Source organism: Periplaneta americana, chromosome 14 (genome assembly GCF_040183065.1).
Source record: "Periplaneta americana isolate PAMFEO1 chromosome 14, P.americana_PAMFEO1_priV1, whole genome shotgun sequence".
In the NCBI taxonomy this organism is placed as follows: domain Eukaryota; kingdom Metazoa; phylum Arthropoda; class Insecta; order Blattodea; family Blattidae; genus Periplaneta; species Periplaneta americana.
The window spans coordinates 140,171,720-140,194,523 of NC_091130.1; the positions used below are offsets into that span (position 1 = coordinate 140,171,720).

Genomic DNA, 22,804 nt, shown 5'->3' on the forward strand with positions numbered 1-22,804 from the left:
TGTTCACAGATGAATCTGTATTGTCAACCAGAGCATAGATTTGTCTGATGCGCAGTTTCATATCAACCAGCCACTTGAGCTACATACAGATTTAGAGAGGAAAAATAGTCTTAAAATTAGATATGAATGCAAATTCCTTCCCACATCGTAAGCGAACACAACTATCTTACCTTATTTTTACGACTTTCGTGCTTTTCTGGGTCATCAGATTTTTGTTCATCAGCTCCTTCTTTACCGTCGCTAGTGCCTTCTCCACTGCTGTCGGCGTTTGAGTCCAGACTGAAGGACACCGAAGAGGTCTTCTTCCTGTTATATGCATCACCACTCTGTGCTGGAACCGAATCTATGACAGCCGTCAGCTGGGCAACAGTTTTGGGAGGAACCCAGTCGTTGGGAGATGCGTTGATGATGTCTGCATCTGAGAACACCTTCTTCGTCTGAGGTAAGACAACAGGTTCAGGTTCTGGCGGACCTGGTTGGACATGAGAGCCAGCACCTATCGAGTCTAACACACCGGTATCTCTAATGTCAATTCCCGAATCATGACAGCTGAGTTTCACTAGCTGACCTCGTCTATCGAGCTCATCGACTCCGGCAATCTCGTCACCAATACCGCTAGCTTTAGAGGTGCTACACTTTTCTTCAGGAGCTGTTATAACTTCGTCATTTTCTTTATCAACTGACGATCTATCAATGCTTGGAATTGCCCAATGATGATCTAAGCAAGATCTCCTTCTTTCCTCAAGCATCTGGAAAGTGTCTACTGGTGTCTTGTCATCTTCTGCATCCTCCATCTTATCTTCTCCTGCCAGTTTTGGATTGATTCCATCTGTGCCATCTGATAGACTCTTCTGATGCTGGACTGAGGAACAAGAAGACTCGAAAGACACTTGTCTACTGCCTTCTTTCCGACTATCTGAAGCTTCGTTGTCCGATGAGGAGAGAAGCATGAGGTTGGTCGGTGTGACAAGGTCACGCTCGAAAGCTTTGGGGAAAGCATCGCCTTCGCGACCGCTGGCACCACAAGAACAGACGCTCTCGTTCTCGTCGTCATTGTCGGAAGACGAGCGTGCGCGTGCCAATTCAGGGAATGTTTCATCCTTGACTAGTAATGAATCTTTGCCTGGTGAATTCTGAGGGTTGTCCCCGCTGGATGCTGATTTGTGCCGACTTCCACGAGCGTGGTAGATCTCTGGTTTTGGAGTGTCAGACCTGTAACAACAAATAACTCTTTACAATATTTATTTAATAATAACTTCACCTGAAGGCCACGTCAGAAGAGAGACTTCTATAATGTCGGCAATGGAGACCTTGAAGGTCAGCAGATGAAGAAGAGTGATGAGTACAGAAAAGAAGATTATGGGAGAAAATGGAGGGGTAGTGAAAAGAAGAAGATGTATAGAGAATGTGAATACAGCAAGTAGAGGGAATAATACCGAGTGTACGCTTAAAATGTTATACCGTAAAGACAACGTGCCTTATCTGCGTGACCTCGCTGTACCTTATTGGTCGTCTTGAGGCGGTGACTCACTCGCTTCGATATGCGTCAGTCCGTCTCTTCATTACAGATCGCTTAACGTGAAATATCGTGTGTGCGTGCTTTTTCAGTGCAGTGTAAATTTATAATTGGTGTCTTCAATACAGTTCGGGTAACGTGAAATATCGTGTGTGCGTGCTTTGTAATTCGACACTGTCTTCTGCTGTGGCTCAATTGATATCTTTTCTGCGGATTCAGGTTCGATTACCGGTAGGAATGTGATGTTACATGGCGTTTACAGTCCCACAAAGGGTATTTATAAATAATGCATTTGTGAAATATTCATCTTTGAGAAGATGTCGTCACAAATTTGTAAGACAGTTTCCAGGAGTTCATCCTCCAAGTAAACGTACAATTTATAAAATTGCTAAGAAATTTCGCGAAACAGGGTCTGTACTAAATAAGAAACCTTGATAAAAAAAAAAAAAAAAAAAACGCCGTATTCTAACAGAGGAGAAATTAGACGAAATCGGTGCTCGGTTAGAGGCTAGCCCTAGAAAATCTTTAAGACTTCTTGCTGCACAGTGTGGAATATCTAAAATAGCAGCTCATACTGCAACCAAACTGTTAAAATTAAAGCCTTATAAAATTAGGAATGTGCACAATTTAGAACCTCCAGACAGTCAAGCAAGAACAGAATTTTGCAGGTGGTTTCAACAATCAGTTCATGACGGTTCTCTCGATCCAGGACTTAAATTTTTTACAGATGAAGCTTGGTTCACGTTATGAGGGCGGCGTGTAAATAGTCAAAACAATAGGTATTGGAGTCAAGAAAATCCACACGATTTTCGTGGAGAAATTAAAGCCTTATAAAATTACGAGGGAGGAGCTACAGCGAGTGTCCAACAACTTCTTCTCAAGGTGTCAGGCTTGTATTCGCACCGAGGGACAACACTTCGAAAACTATGGTAGGCAGTGGCGATTTCTCTTAAGGAGCACAGGAGCAGTGCACCACCTCTTCAAATAACGCATGTTTTTAAATGTATATCAATGAGCTGCAGTAGACTATGTGAGCGACATAATTCTTGATTATAATACTAAGTAAAAATAACACTGCACGTGTACTGTTCTTGTTGACGCCTGGGACTTATGTTTACCGCTAGACACTTGCGGCACACTGCTCCATTCGAGCATGCGCAGTAGTACTGTTTCACTGGCAGGCTTTGGAGCATGGTAGGTAGGTTTACAGTGAGCGTAGGAGGGGTTAGGAGCACTTTCAGATGTGTTCTCAAGCTCGTCCCATCATAAATGCTACAATGAATAGTGTGCAAAATCTGTTAAATGTGTAATTTTCTATAAGACCTTTACACGAAAAGATCAAAATGAAGAAGATGGGTAGACCTACACATGAATTAAAATTATAAGTGACGAAGAACAGTAATAGAGAAGTGACTAGAAAATTCAACATTCGGACTTAAGAAAAATGCAATATGCGGCTGCAATATAAAAGATGCTGTATTTTGTTTTCCTTGCCTGTTGTTCGACGGCGAACATTTATTGACAAAAATAAGTACGTTTTATGAATTTCATTTATTTTTCTGTTTGAATTTAGGACTTTGCATAGTAACTAAATAATTTTGATTATCGTTCTGCAGATATGATTGATTTGAAGCGCATGAATGAAGGAATTAAAAAAACACTATTCTTTAGCTGTACACATCAACAATAATGTTAAATTAGCAGTGTTGGGTCAAACAAACATATAGACGCAATTAGATTAAATTGGATTGTTGAACTTCACAATGATAAAGCTACCAAGCACAGATATGTGCGTACGGTTTTGTGGAGCTTTGAGTTGGCTTTAAGAGGTCACGAAGACGGAAGTCATCTTTAAACGCTAGTATTTTTCTTGGCCTCATCAATTTCAGTTCTGAATTAGATGCACTCTTAAGGAACATTTGGAAAGAGGAACAGTGTTTAAGAGCACATCAAACACTATACAGAACGAAGTCCTTCAAGCCATTTTGATGTATGCCATGATGAGATTTCAAAGAAATAAAGAAGCTGCTGACTTTTTAGCAGTTAAGGCTGATGAGACGACACACGTATCGAATGCTTGTGAACGTGTGAACTGTGTTATAAAACGCAATATAGCGAAAACAATATTATTTACGGTGTGCTGCAATAGAAATGGAACACTTTACTTCGCTATTACTGGACCTACCTAGGAAACTGATTAACTGCAATTTCTTGACTAACAAAATTATGTAAATCTATACCTACGTAACATATGTTAATAGTTATGTAATAGTATCAATAATAATAATAATAATAATAAAAGGTAAAGGTATCCCCGTAACATGCCATGAAGGCACTTGGGGGGCATGGAGGTAGAGCCCCATGCTTTCCATGACCTCGGCACTAGAATGAGGTGGTGTGGTCGGCACCACGCTCTGACCGCCTTTTACCCCCGGGAAAGACCCGGTACTCAATTTTATAGGAGGCTGAGTGAACCTCGGGGCCGTTCTGAAAGTTTGGCAATAATAATAATAATAATAATAATCATAATCATAATCACAATAAATATTTGTGCACCACCAGGATTATTTATCACCACACGCCACTGATGGTAGGTGCTTATAGCATCAAACACGCATGAAATTTCCCGGAGAGTGTTGGTTATCTCCCGCATCCCGCTTCCGTGCTAGTGCCGGGGAACTCGCTGAGTGAAGACCCTGTACTAATAGTAAAGAAAAGCCTGTAGTATACAATCTAAGAAAATGGTGTTTCAGTGGGAGGTGTCTATATAGTGAAAAGACGGAAATAAGTGAATGAGTAACAATAACAGATCACCATGTTTCAAAGAAGGATTAATGCATATGATAATGAATTAAAGAGTATGATAGAAGGAATTAGGAAGTGATAAATGAAAAAAGAAAAGAAACAGGGGATAGGGAGCTTTCAAATTATAACCACAGATATATTTTCTGAAGTACTGGTATACGGAGTTGTTTTTATAAGTGCAATAGACCTAAGAATGAAGTTCTTAAATAAAGTTAAGTCAGCTGTTCCTATGGCGTGAATTTTAAAGGTTATTATACTTGTTGGTCTCGAAAGTGTTAGCTTCAGTTAATATTAAATGTTATGTTTTATTTAACGACGCTCGCACCTGCAGAGCTTATATCAATGTCGCCAGATGTGCCGGAATTTTGTCCCGCAGGAGTTCTTTTACATGCCCGTAAATCTACTGACATGAGCCTGTCGCATTTAAGCACACTTAAATGCCATCGACCTGGCCCGGGATCGAACCCGCAACCTTGGACATAGAAGGCCAGCGTTATACCAACTCGCCAACTAGGTCGACTTCAGTTAATATTAATAATATACAAAAAAATGACCCGTATTTCCTGCAACAAGTCTCCATATGTATGTGTTTTCGACATTTAAATAAGATCAAAATAGAATAAATTAATTAGGCTTAATTTGCAAGAAGAAATTAAATCGTTAATTAAAGTAAAAAGGGGGAGTCAGATAGGAACTGAATCTAATAGTGATGGCAGTTGTTAGGAGAATGTGAGAATTAGAGTAAGATGGGAATAGTACGATAGCAAGTGATATGAATTCTAGAGAGTAATAAGTGAAAATGAAGAAACAAGTAAAGACGAATCCAGTGGTGATATTCAAGAAGTTTAACAACCAGTTCTCTCATGTGTACCTATGTTAAACGAATACGGTATAAGTCCATGGTCATTGCAAATATTACCTAGAAATAATTTAACAATCGGTTCGACCCGAATCAGTGCGAACCAGCCGAATAATATCACTCACTGGACGAATCCAGAGCATGCGCTCAGTCTCTAATGTCTGTAAATAGTGTAAGAAAGGGACTGCAGGCCCGAATACAGAAATGTTAAGGACCAGGATGACCAAATATTTTGGGTGAAATATGTATCATATTTATTTAATTAAATAGAATGCCAAAAATAAAAGGCATTTCGCCAAACATCTAGGTTCTAGTAATGTCCATTCTTATTCGATATCTAACTATACATTTCATTTGTTAAACACACACCTTCATCTCAAACAGCAGAAATAACTAAAATGCTCTCTCAATTAATATCACTCAATAAAAGAATTGTATTCCAATGGATACCATCCCATTGTGGAGTCCTGGGAAACGAGAATGCGGATGCTTTAGCAAAGAAGGGCAGCACTGCTACTTACAGACCTGTTACTAAATCTACGTATTATTCTGTGAAAAGATTTATTAAATCTACATACTTAGGCTTCAACAAACAAAATTTGATAGCACAATCTCAAGGGAAAAAATGGAACTCTCTGCATCATAATCCACAGTTAATTCCCGATTTACCACGAAAATCGTCTGTAGCTGCATTTAGATTGGCAACAGGCCATGATTTTTTGGCCAAACACCTGCATAGAATTGGAATATATCAGTCCCCTAACTGCCCATTGTGCAACTCAAACCAAGAAATGGATTCGGAACACCTCAAAATCTGCGTTTCGGTGGCTGGCCATGATAATATCTTTGAAAAATATTGGAGTGCAAGAGGTCAAATGACTTTATTGCCAAACACCTGGCATTAGAAAAGAACAACAACAACATTTCATTTGTGCAACCTGTTGCAGAAAGTGTCTATCTTGAGGAAATAACATGGCAGTCCTAGGGAAAGTATGTCTACAATTAAATCTGAATTTTTACTTATTAGTGTTACAACAAAATATTTATATATTAACTTTTTTTTTACCTTGGAAATATATTCATATACCAGTGTATTAACTTTTTTTTTTTTTACCTTTGAATATCAGATGTATGGCCCACTCTCATATGGGCTATATCGTAGTAGATGGCAGCATTTACAACGAACTCCATTGGAGCAATAACTCCATATGATTCTGGTCCATGTTCAATAACTAGAGGATCCGATACATTGGGGTCAAACATGACGGCATTGGGTGTCACCAGCAGCACTCCGCCTACAACGCCCTGCGCAAATGAATAAATTCATTATTCAACAACACAACTACTGTAGCAAGAAGAAACAGAGTGTTGTTCTTTACTACTTTAAGACCATTACATGTAATACGTACTACATTTAAAAAGTTTTCCTTGCTACATCACAGACTTAACATTACAATTTATTTAATATTTTACAATTCATATTTTCGTATTTGTTCAGATATGTTCGTAATCATGAAATTAATATGTATTTCATTTTCAGTTAAAATAACTTATCACATGTACACCAAATTATGCTGCAATCAAAATCAAAACTAATCATGGCGCAATGATTTCTCTGGTGAGTTCACTAAACGTCCTCCAACATTATCAACACAATCCTGACTCACTGCAGATCTGTTTTTTCTACTCTCGCTGAGGAGCAAGTCAGTTGACTCCAGCTTTCTTGCCATTGATAAAATTGTTGGCCCGGTTGGAACATTCCACACATTGAATTCTCTTCGAAGTGATTGTTGCGTTTAAATCAAGGAGTTTGTCTCCCAATAAAAACACGCTGCCGAATTGAGAACTGCATGTTCGTGTTATGATTGCAAAAACTAGAGACTATGAACTACGGTAATTACTACTGTAATAGCCAACATTAGTCATAATACTCGACAATGGATGGTAGGGGCACCAATATAGATTCTGTCAGAGCCACTGAGATCATTAAACTCAATTTCAAGTTTATACTAGCTTCCAGAGGGACATTATAACTCATTAAAATTGTAAACGTTTATATGGATTGCTCTGTAGTTATCTTGGAGTGAACAGAATATAAAAATGTACATTAGCAGAATTCTAACTGTGAGGAGTAACGATATATTGAGATGAAGTTATAGGGCTCCACTTGCATTGCGAAAAGGTAAAGCTACCTTTCAATATGCAAGATTAATCCTGCCATCCTAGTGGCAAACAAACGAGTCTTCTCGACTCCTCGTGCACTGCGAAATGACACAGTTACTTTCAATGTGCAGATTTACACCAGTCATTTTTCCTCGTCCCATCCCGTGATCAATTTGATCACATTTCCATCCCCTCGCGTATGTGTTACCTAAGAGGTTACGTCCATTTTCGGTTTTTCCCCTTCAAAATTTTCTAGAGCTCCTTCAGTGGAGCAACGTAACCCAGAGCGAGACAAGTGGCCAACTGGCTTGGAGCTCACATATTTAGATTCTTTCAGCCCCGAACCCCTTGCAAGAACGCGTTTTGCGTACCTTTTAAATTTCTCTTTCAATTCAATTCAATTCAAAAAGTTATCGGGAGAGATAGACATATTAAGGAGAATGGTACTGTGACTGGAAAATTATAACAGGTTGACTTAATTTTAATAGGAATGTCAATATCAATAGCAGTTTATTGTCATTGAGGATTAAGAGCTTTCGTTAACCTACGGGATATTAATATGATTAGAGGAAAATGTACGTAGATGGGAGGATAATATTAAAATGGATTTGAGGGAGGTGGGATATGATGATAGAGACTGGATTAATCTTGCACAGGATAGGGGCCGATGGTGGGCTTATGTGAGGGCGGCAATGAACCTGCGGGTTCCTTAAAAGCCATTTGTAAGTAAGTAGGAGGAAAATGTAAATATTGTGACCTATCGAAATGTGAAGGAACACCATAATTTCTATTGCGGTTGTTGACATTAAAGGCAAATACAAATACGATGTTGTATTCCAACCAGTTAAACTTGTACACAACAGTAATACAGAACTCTAACGCTGCATATTACCAGTTTAGCAAGTGGTAACTTTGAAACAAGAGATATGCTATTGCACAAGATAACACACAGCAATCAATTTCTCTTATCAAAACAATATGGTATGTTACACATGTAGAAGTTTAGATATTTATGAAAACGTCAAAAGAATGAAATATTATAACGTTTGTGACATTTTACCTGTCCATCAGTGATGTGTCGAACATTAATTTTAAGGAATCTTTCACAGTGGCGTTGTTCCGATGATAATCTATCATCAACATCGCCACTAGAAGCAGCAGCACCGGTATGTGACGTCAAAGGTGATAATGGTGTGGTTACACGCTCAATATGTCCTGGTAGTAATGGTTTGGGTGACACAGGCCGTAAGTTGTCCAGTATATCTGAAACAACGACGGTAACATTAACAAGCGTACTTTGACGGTGATGAGTTCCAATATCGGTCCTTGATGCTGAAATAATCAATTGTAAATGTGGAAGGGGAATAATAACAGTAGTGCATAAGTTAGATCTTGAGAATAGATAAATAAAAAATTATTATTAATTATTAAAAATAAAAACCACGGAACTGCTGTGCGATACAATAAAAATAAAAACCATAGAGATGTTTTGCGATAAAAATAAAAACCACAGAGATGTTTTGCGATAAAAATAAAAACCATAGAGATGTTTTGCGATAAAAATAAAAACCACAGAGATGTTTTGCGATAAAAATAAAAACCATAGAGATGTTTTGTGATAAAAATAAAAACCATAGAGATGTTTTGCGATAAAAATAAAAACCATAGAGATGTTTTGTGATAAAAAATAAAAACCATAGAGATGTTTTGTGATAAAAAATAAAAACCATAGAGATGTTTTGCGATAAAAATAAAAACCATAGAGATGTTATAAAAATAAAAACCATAGAGATGTTATAAAAATAAAAACCATAGAGATGTTTTGCGATAAAAATAAAAACCATGGAGATGTTTTGCGATAAAAATAAAAACCATAGATGTTTTGCGGTAAAAATAAAAAACATAGAGATGTTTTGTGATAAAAAATAAAAACCATAGAGATGTTTTGCGATAAAAATAAAAACCATAGAGATGTTTTGCGATAAAAATAAAAACCACAGAGATGTTTTGCGACAAAAATAAAAACCACAGAGATGTTTTGCGATAAAAATAAAAACCATAGATGTTTTGCGGTAAAAATAAAAACCATAGAGATGTTTTGTGATAAAAAATAAAAACCATAGAGATGTTTTGCGATAAAAATAAAAACCCTAGAGATGTTATAAAAATAAAAACCATAGAGATGTTTTGCGATAAAAATAAAAACCATAGAGATGTTTTGCGATAAAAATAAAAACCACAGAGATGTTTTGCGGTAAAAATAAAAACCATAGAGATGTTTTGCGGTAAAAATAAAAACCATAGAGATGTTTTGCGGTAAAAATAAAAACCACAGAGATGTTTTGTGATAAAAAATAAAAACCATAGAGATGTTTTGCGATAAAAATAAAAACCATGGAGATGTTTTGTGATAAAAAATAAAAACCATAGAGATGTTTTGCGATAAAAATAAAAACCACAGAGATGTTTTGCGATAAAAATAAAAACCATAGAGATGTTTTGCGATAAAAATAAAAACCATAGAGATGTTTTGCGATAAAAATAAAAACCATAGAGATGTTTTGCGGTAAAAATAAAAACCATAGAGATGTTTTGTGATAAAAAATAAAAACCATAGAGATGTTTTGTGATAAAAAATAAAAACCATAGAGATGTTTTGCGATAAAAATAAAAATCATAGAGATGTTTTGCGACAAAAATAAAAACCATAGAGATGTTTTGCGATAAAAATAAAAACCATGGAGATGTTTTGCGATAAAAATAAAAACCATGGATATGTTTTGCGATAAAAATAAAAACTATAGAGATGTTTTGCGATAAAAATAAAAACCATAGAGATGTTTTGCGATAAAAATAAAAACCATGGATATGTTTTGCGAAAAAAATAAAAACCATAGAGATGTTTTGCGATAAAAATAAAAACCATAGAGATGTTTTGCGAAAAAAATAAAAACCTTAGAGATGTTTTGCGATAAAAATAAAAACCATAGAGATGTTTTGCGATAAAAATAAAAACCATAGAGATGTTTTGCGGTAAAAATAAAAACCATAAAGATGTTTTGCGATAAAAATAAAAACCATGGATATGTTTTGCGATAAAAATAAAAACCATAGAGATGTTTTGCGATAAAAAATAAAAACCATAGAGATGTTTTGCGATAAAAATAAAAACCACAGAGATGTTTTGCGATAAAAATAAAAACCATAGATGTTTTGCGGTAAAAATAAAAACCATAGAGATGTTTTGCGATAAAAAATAAAAACCATAGAGATGTTTTGCGATAAAAATAAAAACCATAGAGATGTTTTGCGATAAAAACCATAGAGATGTTTTGCGATAAAAATAAAAACCATAGAGATGTTTTGCGATAAAAATAAAAACCACAGAGATGTTTTGCGATAAAAATAAAAACCATAGATGTTTTGCGGTAAAAATAAAAACCATAGAGATGTTTTGTGATAAAAAATAAAAACCATAGAGATGTTTTGCGATAAAAATAAAAACCATAGAGATGTTTTGCGATAAAAATAAAAACCATAGAGATGTTATAAAAATAAAAACCATAGAGATGTTTTGCGATAAAAATAAAAACCATAGAGATGTTTTGCGATAAAAATAAAAACCACAGAGATGTTTTGCGGTAAAAATAAAAACCATAGAGATGTTTTGCGATAAAAATAAAAACCATGGATATGTTTTGCGATAAAAATAAAAACCATAGAGATGTTTTGCGATAAAAAATAAAAACCATAGAGATGTTTTGCGATAAAAATAAAAACCATAGAGATGTTTTGCGATAAAAATAAAAACCATACAGATGTTTTGCGACAAAAATAAAAACCATAGAGATGTTTTGCGATAAAAATAAAAACCATGGATATGTTCTGCAATACTATAAGAACAAAAACCATGGAACTGCTGTGCGATACAATAAAAATAAAAACCATAGAGATGTTTTGCGATAAAAATAAAACCCATGGAGATGTTTTGCGATCCTATAGGCCAGTGGTCGTCAGCACTCGCTGAGATGGGTAACGGGCAAGAAGTGCATCGCAATATGCACAGTCGTGCAAAAGGGAGAGGGAGGAAGCATACCCGCCAGCAACCACTGATGCACACCAGTGCAATGTCTTATCCGCGGGTAAGCGATGCTAGCCCGAGGGTGCACTGTGCTGATGATAGCTGCTATAAGCTAACAATAAAAACAATGGAATTGCTTTGTGTTAATATAAAAATGAAGACTATGGAAATGTTCTGCGATACTATAAAAATAAAAATCATGGAAATGTTTTGCGATCTACAAAAGTAAAAACCACGGAGACGTTTTGCGATCTAGGAAAGTAAAAACCATGGAGATGTTTTGCGATACTATAAGAACAAAAACCATGGAAAATTTTTGCGATACTATAAAAATGAAAACCACGGATATGTTTCGCGATACTATAAAAAAATATATATATAATAAAAAAAATATGGAAATGTTTTACGATATTATACAAATAACATCACAGAAATGCTTTCCAATATTAGAAGATATGGAAATGTTTAGCGATACTGGTACAGTAAAAATAAAAACCATGGAAATGTTCTGTTTGCAATGCTATAAAAATGAAACTCATGAAAATATTCTGAGAAACATTACGAAAGAATACTGTGTGACATACAATCCTGTGACAAAAGTGTATTATGTGACCTATAACCTCGTGACGAAAATGTAATGTCTGCGGGGAAGACAGTATCACGGACGAAATTTTAGATTACACTTGAACGAAAAATTGGAAGCAGTTCACTGAATTATTTTCAAATTTGAATGAAAGGCTCATAACATTTAATTAACTCACCCTTTTCCTCCGGCAACTCAGTATCTCCCTCCAACAGGTGCGTGGCGGTGGGTGTGGATACAACGGATCCATCACCGTCTTCTGCACCGGTGCCGGGGCCCTCGTCACCTGGAGCTCCGCCGCCCTGCTTGTCTGGGACATACAGCACCTGACCCGGAAATATGAGCCGGGTCGTCAGTCGGTTCAATTTGGTCAGCTCGGAGGGCGTCGTATCGAACCTAGCCGCCACTGAAGTCAGGGTGTCTGACGCTTCGACCTACAACGGAAGAAAACCAGTTTAAGTTTAATCATGCAGCTACCCAACTTGCGCACGGTGCAATATAAAAGAAAATGCAGGAAATCACATCCCGTAAACGTATTTACACCCTGTGCAATCGATAGCTAGCCTTGATCAACATTATCTTGTCACACTAATACCAAAATCACATCACACCATCATAATCAGTTCATCACAATCTCACCATATCAATATAGTCACACATAATTACCGTATTACCGTAATATCATCATTCATCACCACTACTGCGACCCAATTTCAAGAATTAGATCTTTAAGCCTCTTCCATCCTCATGATTGTACTCGTATTTTGAACATTGTACACTGACGTTCAAAGATACCTGACCCCACTAATGGATCGTGTTCGATAATGTGTTCGTGTAAGTGTGGTTTATTTAGTTATTATTTCTATGAATAGATGGCGAGGGTAACTGTCAGTGTCTTCAATAGTACATAAGTACAGGGACATCATTTTATTTTTACTTCAATTTTTATTATACCTGAGTTTTTTAATATACTTCACTCCCACCCCTTCTACTAATGAAGTTCAACCGTCCTCCACACAGATCCAAGACCGCATATACAGTCATAGTAGCCTTACGGTCATAGTAAACAGTACGTTCCAAAAATATGTTCGCGTTTTCCAGTGACGAAAGAGCTTTCAATATTAAATCATTTTCGCACAGGTACTGTCGTCCATTTGCCTACGTCGAATCCCGGTTTCCCCCACCAGCTTTTATTCGCCAGCTAGTGGCTGGGCTGTCTTAGCTCTTTTCTGAGAACATTAATTTCTGTTAGGAATTGCACATCTACGTAATATTATACAACTGTTTAAAATAACTTAAATAGAAGTGCCTTGTTAAGGGGAAATGGATGTTATCGCATTCAAAGTAATGGTAAAAATAGCCTATCTTCAAGTGGTCAGAATTGTAATACTATTTATCACAGCTATTTCATTTTTTTAGTGATATATATGTATACACATTAAACTTTAAAATGAAAGAAGATTGGTTAAACTAGTGTAAATCTTACCCTTAAATTAATTTTTGAATTTAATCATATTTTTTATATAAATTCACTACATACCTGTGATTAGGTACACTCTATTCACTTATCATAGCACACATTGAATTAAAATTTTGGCCACTTACTGCTAATAGATACTAAAACATACCCTACTAAAATTATTAAAATATCTGTAATGTTATGGACATACGGCTTATACTAATCATCAATTCCTTTTTAATTTATTGACGGTGATGATTGCTATAAGCCCTATGCCCATAATATTATAGATACATGAATAATTTTAGTAGGGTATGTTTTAGTATCTATTAGCAGTAAGTGGTCAAATTTTCAATTCAATATGTGCTATAATAAGTGAATAGAATGTACCTAGTCACAGACATGTAGTGGATTTATAAAAAAAATTGTGCTTAATTAAAAAAATTAATTTAAGGATAAAGATTTACTCTAGAGTAACCATTCTTTTTCATTTCAAAGCTTAATGTGTATACATATATCACTAAAAAAATGAAAGAGCTGTGATAAATAGTATTACAATTCTGACCACTTGAAGATAGGCTATTTTTACCATTATTTTGCATGCGATAATGACCAACTCCCCTTAAGTAATTAACTGTCACGTGATTACCTCCCTTTCTACGACCCTACGACATAACCACTTGGACGGACAGTAGATAGTATGTCTGAGTAATTTTATCTTTTCGGATCGGGCAGAAGTGAAGATTGAATTTACAGTACGTAAGGTACTCTTTTATAGAGTAGGTACAGCATTATTTCAACATGAGTTACTAGTACGAAAGACGAAACTGGTAATTGGAATTAGATACAATAGTCTGTAGTGCGATAATATGCACAAAAGAACTGAAGCCTGTATCGAAATAAACGGCCACCATTAGATCTGGGGATCAAGCCGGCCAATTGATATCTCCAAACCGAGAAATTATGCGTCCTGGGAAGAAATTTCCCAACAATCGCAGTGTGTCTCTGGCAGTATGGGCCTGTAGCCACATCTTGTTGAAACCACATGCCATCCCTGTTTAATCCGTCTCTAAATGTCTGTAACATCTGTCGATACTGTCCACCATTCACCGTAAAAGCTCTCTCATTTCCATCTTCGAAAAAACAGGGACCAATTATGACTGCAGCAGAAACAGCACACAATACGGTCACCTCAAAGCAAGAGTGTTTCAAACCTGACCACACTATCATTTCGTAATATACGTTTCATGAAATGCAGGGACATCATTTTTTTGCTAACATTTTTAATATTAACCTGGCTATACCTTTGGATCAACGGTCGAGAATCGGAATCACCGTTTGCTACCCCCTTCCACGACTGGAGTTCGATGATACTGGCGTAAAATACAAACAAATCACTTTACTAGGTATAGGAGGGAAGAAAAATAGTTCATCCATTTACGTAAACTAGGAAACCTCGCGATTTTGAGTTTGATAATTTTCATTAGGTTTTGTTTAATCAAAATACAGTACTGTATTAACAATAAGTGTTTTTACACACGAACTGAGCTTTCCATGCGAACGTATTAATTTTTGCAGTGTACATTATACTGTCTACAGCACATTAGCGTACGATATAGAAAATGAAGTTAAATTGAAAAATAACCATAACATGGATATCTAACACATTTTTTGAAATGGTGTCCGTTCATTTCGATACAGGCTTCAGTTTTTTTGTGCATACTATCGCACTATTGACTATTGCATCTAATTCCAATTACCAGTTTCGTCCTTCATACTAGTAACTCATGTTGAAATAATTCTGTACCTATTCTATAAAAGAGTACCTTACGTACTGTAAATTCAATCTTCACTTCTGCCCGACCCGCACAAATAAAAATTACTCAGACATGCTATCTACTGTCCGTCCAAGTGGTTATGTCACAGGATCGTAGAAAGAGTGGGAATCACGTGACAGTTAATTACTTAACAAGGCCCTTTTATTTAAGTTATTTTTAACAGTTGTATAATATCACGTAGACGTCCAATTTCTAACAGAAATTGTTTTCAGAAAGGAGCTAAGACAGCCCAGCCAATAGCCTTACAGAGGGGCGAGCAGAAGCAGGTGGGGGAAATCGGGATGCGACGTAGGCAAAAGGACAACAGTACCTGTGCGAAAATATGATTCAATATTGAAAGCTGTTTCGTCTCTGGTAAACGCGAACATATTTCTGGAACGTACTATACTCACTAACTCAGTACTGCTTACTATATGCGGCCTTGGTTCTGTGTGAAGAACAGTTGGAACTGCATTCGTAGAAGGGGTGGGAGTGAAGTACATTCAAAAACTCAGGTACAATAAAAATTGAAGTAAAAATAAAATGATGTCCCTGTATGTTTTACTATTACGTAATTCCTACATATGTAAGAAAACTTTTTCCATAATTCATTCCCTCAAACACTTAACCAATGTTTTACCTCTCAGCCTTAAAAAGAACCTGATCCAAACTTTAGTGATGCTCCACTTCGAAATTTTGCGATTCTTTATTCACGAATCTAAATACTGATCTTGCCCATAGACTACAACGTGTTCACAATATCTGCGTTCGTTTCGTTTGTAACATTAGAAAATTCGATCATGTAACACCGTCACTAGAATTGTCTTGGAGTCCACTTAAAGAAAGAAGATTCTTCAACTCTCTCTTATTACTATTTAAAATCATCCACACCTCCACACCCTCTTACCTAGCATCTCGTTTTGTTTACCTTTCACTACCTCGAACCCGGAACATGTACCTTCTCTCTATTCCTCTGCACAGAACATCCTTCTACTCATCATCTTTCAGCATATCTATTCCACGCCTCTGGAATTCTCTCCCTGACCACGTCAGAGACTGTCGGACAATATCAAAATTCAAATTTAAATTAAAACATCACATTCTAGTTCGTGGAATTGCTTGTTGAACACATGTCAGGTTGCGCAACTTCACCTTAACCCATGACATATAGTAAATATTGTAACTATGCTGTTGTAAAATTGAAAATCAATATGTAATGTATTTATTATTATTATTATTATTATTATTATTATTATTATTATTATTATTGTCAGTTATCAATATCATCATTGCTATCTCTGTTTTCTTTCTTTTTGTAGTATTAGCTCAATGAGAGCTCTATAGTGTTCTTTTGACTCTGTTGGCCCTCTATAGGGCTTTAACTTAATTTGTATCATTTTCATCAGTGTTTGTATTTCTTTTTTGTATTTATATGTGCTATCTGGTAGGATGGAAGAGAAGGCCTTATGGCCTTAATCCTGTCAGATTAAATAAATTATTATTAAATTATTATTATATTATTATTATTATTATTATTATTATTATTATTATTATTATTATTATATCCAAAGAAACGCACCATACCAACTAATTTGTATACAAATTTCAGTGTTTGACTTACATTGTAAGACTTTTTCGTTAAAATGTATGACAATAATTTAATATTAGTTTTGAAGGATCAAGAGGCACATTTATCAGATCAGTGAAGACGACAATGTTTGAATGATGTCCGAACGAAGTAATTTCTCGTTACAAGAAACTGCAAACACGTGGAACCATGCTTTCTTTACAGTACACCACTTTCCTGAGAGTAATTTCCCCACTCTGAATTCCGCATGCTTATTTATTCATTTGAAAATAGCCTACAAAGGACGGAAGCCAGAGACTTTTTCCTTGAAAGTCTATTTTAAACCAGATACTTTGGGCTTTGAGGAACACGGCAGCTTAAATCTAAACCCCAGGACGTTGCTTATGATCCACAACTTCTTGGAAATCACACCTACTACTTAGGCCCGGATTGTATAAAACTCCCTGACTAAAGATCAACTTTGATCGAAGATCGAAAAGTGAACCGAGTTCAGACACTTCTTCTATTGTATAAAACTTTTCTGCGATCAAATTACCTTGGTTCAAATGCAATCTAAGTTCACATGAAAAGGATTTGGCAACATCGCATAAACAGGTGAAATACGTGATGCGCGGACCATGTTATACAGGTTTGTTCAGTGTTGCCAATCTAGCGACTTTAACTCGTTTTCAACAACAATTTCTTTTAACTCTTATATTGCTTAAATAGGGATTTAGTGACCATTTTAGCACCCCATAGTGACAAAATTTAATCTTTCTTTGTTGATAATGAGAAATCTAGCGACTTTATAACTACTTTTTGGTGACTTTCCGTATTACACTCTGTTGGAGACACTGTTTTTTTTTGCAATGTAAATAATGGCGGACAATAAGAAGAAGGTTGACTGTTCTCCAAGTTGTTATCATGTTATGGTGTTTGATACTGCTAAACATAATAAAGCTTTATAAAACGACAATTTTCGTTTAGTAATATAGTTAATTGAACATTTATGAATGTACCTATCATATCCATTAATAATTAATGGTTGTTATAAACATAATATAATTATAGTTTATGTTATTTGATACTGCTGAACATGATAGAGCCTTATAAAATATAAGAATGTTTGTGTATTAAGGCAAGAAATTGAAAGAAATATATATAAATGTACCTAACATGTCTATTAATATTAATAATAATGGATATTTTATTTGCACAATCTGTCACTCGTATATTTCAAACAGAAAAGAAATAATTGAACTTGGATCATCTAACTTAATCGGAGAAATTTCTTCAGTCAAAGTTGACTTTAGTTTGAGACAAATTAATCTCAGATTAGACTTTATACAACACAAAATCCAAGTTCAGCTGAAACAAGGATTAATTTAACCTCTGATCTAAGATTAAATGGTTTATACAATCGGCCCTTAGAGAGTGAAAACGAAGATAGCCCTACTACTCGTCTCCGAAATGCGACATATACGGGAGAACGAAAGGGGACTTTCCAGGAAGAGAGCAGTTCAGCTAGTAGCTTTATGAACGGGATTTTGCGGCACATTCTCGTTAGTGGACAGAATTCCTGGTATCAATTTCCATTTACCTCGCTGTGTTACGATACAGCTTTAATTTAAGGTTTATGTCACAAACGTTATGAAACAATTTCACAAAAAAAGCTACAATTTCCACCCAATACAAAGAGAACTATTGCCAGTTTGAAACAGCTGGAGTATGTGTGTTCAAGCAAAAGTTACATACGATGAAAGAGTAATGGAACGGAGAAAATTTCTCTCCAGCGCCGGGATTTGAACCCGGGTTTTCAGCTCTACGTGCTGATGCTTTATCCACTAATCCACACCGGATACCCACCCCGGCGGCGGACAGAATCGTCTCAGTTTAAGTTCCAACTCTTGGGTTCCGCCGGGGTGGGTATCCGGTGTGGCTTAGCGGATAAAGCATCAGCACGTAGAGCTTAAAACCCGGGTTCAAATCCCGGCGCCGGAGAGAATTTTTCTCCGTTCCGTTACTCTTTCATCGTATGATGACGCAGAATATCTGCATGGAAATATCATATGTACTTCGGTACATTAAATAATATATATATGATATGCGTAAATCACTTCGTGATTTAAGACGGCGCTTATTCCGTCGGATCCCGGCCAACTAGTCACTCATAACGAATGCACCTCAGCACATGTCTGGACTTAAGTCCTTCGTTCATAGACATCTATGACGTAGTGCAGAGGGCGGCCACTAGAGGGAACCCAAGAGTTGGAACTTAGACGATTCTGTCCGACGCCGGGGTGGGTATCCGGTGTGGCTTAGTGGATAAAGCACCAGCACGTAGAGCTGAAAACCCGGGTTCAAATCCCGACGCCGGAGAGAACTTTTCTCCGTTTCATTACTCTTTCATCGTATGATGACGCAAAATCTCTGCATGGAAATATCATATGTACTTCGGTACATTAAATAATATATAAAAGGTACATGGTTTCAGATGACGGGCCATAAACAGGAGCACGAAGAAATATTTAATTATAGCAATTTAAAACTACAGCAATTCAAAATTAAATGACTTCATTGGGTATTTCCAGTGTCATAATATGTTCTAATCTGTAAGGATCCCAACATGCAGCACCATATTCCATTACTGGACGGACTAGTGACTTATATGCAATCTCTTTGGATTTATCAGAGCCTTTTCTTAATGCTCTCATCAAAGTGTAACGCTATCCATGCTTTTCCCTCTGTGTCAGTAACGTGTTTTCCCCACCCAACTTCAAAAATAAATTTTTAAGGAAGTTGAAAACGTCCCCTAATTGTAGAATCACCCAAATCGCACAGGTGTGCTGACTGACTTTCGTAAATCCGACGCTCAAAGGTAGGCCATCCTGCGTCTCTCCTGAAAGAACCAGGTCCTATTCACAGAAAAGCATGCCTATTTCATAAGGCTCAGGACCCGGAGTCCTAAGTCAGTCCTATATGAGCATCGGAAACCAGATACTTTACCCCAGCCTAATTGTAACTATATATTGCAGATGATAGATCAAATGCGGGGAAGGTGGAAAGTGTTGGATGATATAGGGAAACGGGAATGCCGTGAGAAAACCACCTATGTCTATATCATACACCGCAAACTCCATCACGACCTGACCAGAGATCGAACTCGGGTTATCTGGGTGACAGACCAGCGCCTACAGCTTGAGTCACAGATATGTCACTAAATTGTGCGTACAAGTTGAGTTAATTATCATCAATTTGCTTCCTCTACTGAAACAAAGGTGTAGCTTTGTTAGCGACACGTAGAGAGGTTATTTACCCACTAGAAGGACTAACACTTTCATTTGTCTTCCAGGCTAGGTTTCAGAGGTCACTTTGCTTTAATAGTATTTGCTCCTATGCAAATTTTCAAGGAAGGTCTGGATCTCAAATTGTGAAAGATTTCCTTGTTAGCGTATTTCCATAAGGCGTTCCTTCGTTAACTTTTCTTACACATGTGTTTCAGACATACTTCTCTTGGATATTATACCCAAATACTCAAACTATATAAACGGGGTGAGTATGGGATAGTTCAAAGCCACACTTCTAACAAAAATGTTATTTTGTGGAAGTTAATTTCTTACACATATACAATACTTAACTGTGCCGAATCAGAAGATTCAACAAACCACGGGATATTTCAGGGTTTGACTGACTTTACTCCACATTAAAGATTAAACTTTCAAAGATCATTTATAGGGCTCGTCAGAATTCAAAGGAACTACAAAAACAATTCAAAATAAATTGCTGGAGAGCAATAAAATTATCGAAGGAACTTAAAAAAGCTTGTTATATTGCAATAATGGCAGATGAAACAACGGGCACTGTCACAAAATCACAATTAAATTAAATTTAAATTTAATGGTTTTAGTCCTTCATTCTCAGTTATTTCAAAGATGAAATACCAGTAGAAAGGTTATGGAAATTTATCTTTATTGCCACCAAAACATGACGCTGAAAGTTTGGTATACTTTTTTTTTCTTGTTAAGAGGGAGGGAAGGAACATCCCACGCACTACGACCTGAGGTCTATTGTACAACTCCCTATATGGGATGAGTTGCGTGTTCATCGATCCTCTACGCGCACCGACCTAACACTTGACCCTCTTAACGACCGGTCCCTACAGCCAACAGAGTCCATGTACCACTCCTGCTTCGGCAACCCCCCTCCTCAAGGCTCCCTTAACGGTCCGAGGCGGAAGTCCTCCCCCGAGAAGGTCTGCCCCGAGTTCCGTTGCAGAAGCTACCCATCATCACTTGAATACAATCCACGGAGGCCGGTCGAGAGAGCCAGCAGCTTCGGAGGGCCGCCTGTAGAGCGATCTGAAAACCAGAAGAAGTAACGGGATGATGAATGAAAGGATGATAGGGGAGGAAAGGAAGTGGCGAAGATGAGTGGGGTTCCAATCGCCTGATAAAGTTACCTGATATTCATCCATAGGAGGAAAAAAAAACCAGGCAACTCGTCCCGACCGGGAATGGAACCCGGGCCCGCTGGGTTCGGAGTTAGACTCGCTAACCCCTCAGCCACAACGGTGGACTTGCATACTACCTTAATGGAATATAGACTTAATGGAAATTCAGTGAGTTACTGAACCACGTAAATTAATTGTGCTGTGTTAATGGCGGGGCTAACATTATGAGGGAAAACATGGAGAGTTACAGAAAATGTCTGTCTGCCTATTTATGTACTATTTAAATGTGTATGTGGGCGTTATACAGCTCATTTCTTGCGCTGTTATGCCGAAGAATTAAATTTAATAATGCAACAAACATGTTCATTAACTATTCAAGTTACGATACTTTATTGCAAATTTGTAGGAATTCCCAGTTCTCTGACGTGGTAATGTCTCATAGGCCTAATTCCGTCTGCCGGAACGGGTGTAGGCTGTAAAAGTTGGCGTAACGAAATTCGGTAGGAGTTATAAACGTTCCAACGACAGAAAGTTCCTGATGGTTGTTCATTCAGGTATCAACATGTGGGGGATATCTCCACTACGGGACTAGTTGTACCAGGTAGGAGAAGTGTAGCGCACAGGCTGGATAAGGCGCGCGGATAGTTGGAGTACAATTTCGGGTGCACAGTCAACTTCCAGAAGGCGCTGTGACAACATGTGTTATCCGATTTAGATGAAATAAATACCATGCGTACTAAATACACTATTTTACATGCAGAAATTACAACTTTTTGTAACCGGGGCCGCTACTGGTACAGTATGAAGTATGGTATAGTTTACTATACTCTCAGGACTCGGGAGGATTCAGAAAACGTGCCGCAAATACTCGTAGAAAAAAATTTGCGCACAGATGTGTACTTAAATCACCAGCATGTTACGCAGAATCCCAATGTGCAATCAATATTTTGAATGTATGTAATGACTACATACCACGAAATAAATTTGTACGATGTGGGAGATATCGGAAAGCCGCTCTATACAATTCATACTAACAGAGACTGCTGGGGAAGGACGCGGAGGGTTCAGGGCGAAGCGACATCATTTCAAAACTATGGCGAAATGCCATACTGCCTTGTATGAGATCACCAGAGCTTTGTTGAAGCTCCGAACCCACGCTGTCCTGTTTTCTTTTTAATTTCTAATTATACTAGATATTAGAGGAAGTACTGTGATCTGGAAACTTCGATTTCGAGAATTTCATAGATACCGACAAAATGGTTTCGAACATGTCGTCTATACTGGTGTTCCATTTATCTTGAGCAGCTATTATAACTTTTTTTTGTTTGGATAGGTATTGGAATTTTTGTTTTTGAGCGTTATGTTAGAACGAGAGGCTAACATGAGTGTGGAGATTTGGTGGATATAACTACATTATGGTACAAGATACACGTGAAGTCATCAATTTTTCATACTTTAATCATGTTACATTGATTACACACATTAAGACGAGTTCAAAAATGTA

General features: G+C 36.9%; 1 protein-coding gene across 11 annotated transcripts in view; it reads right to left on the reverse strand.

Annotated features, from left to right (window-relative positions):
- mtd (TLD domain-containing protein mustard) overlaps positions 1-22,804 on the reverse strand; it is a 1,649,382-nt gene that overhangs the window by 363,485 nt on the left and 1,263,093 nt on the right. For all 11 annotated transcript variants that reach the window (XM_069846158.1, XM_069846157.1, XM_069846159.1 and 8 more), the window contains 4 exons: positions 12,186-12,441; positions 8,404-8,606; positions 6,295-6,485; positions 171-1,212 (listed from right to left, as the gene is read on the reverse strand). In XM_069846158.1, coding sequence (XP_069702259.1) covers positions 171-1,212; positions 6,295-6,485; positions 8,404-8,606; positions 12,186-12,441 — 1,692 coding nt within the window. The remainder of the gene's footprint in view (positions 1-170; positions 1,213-6,294; positions 6,486-8,403; positions 8,607-12,185; positions 12,442-22,804) is intronic.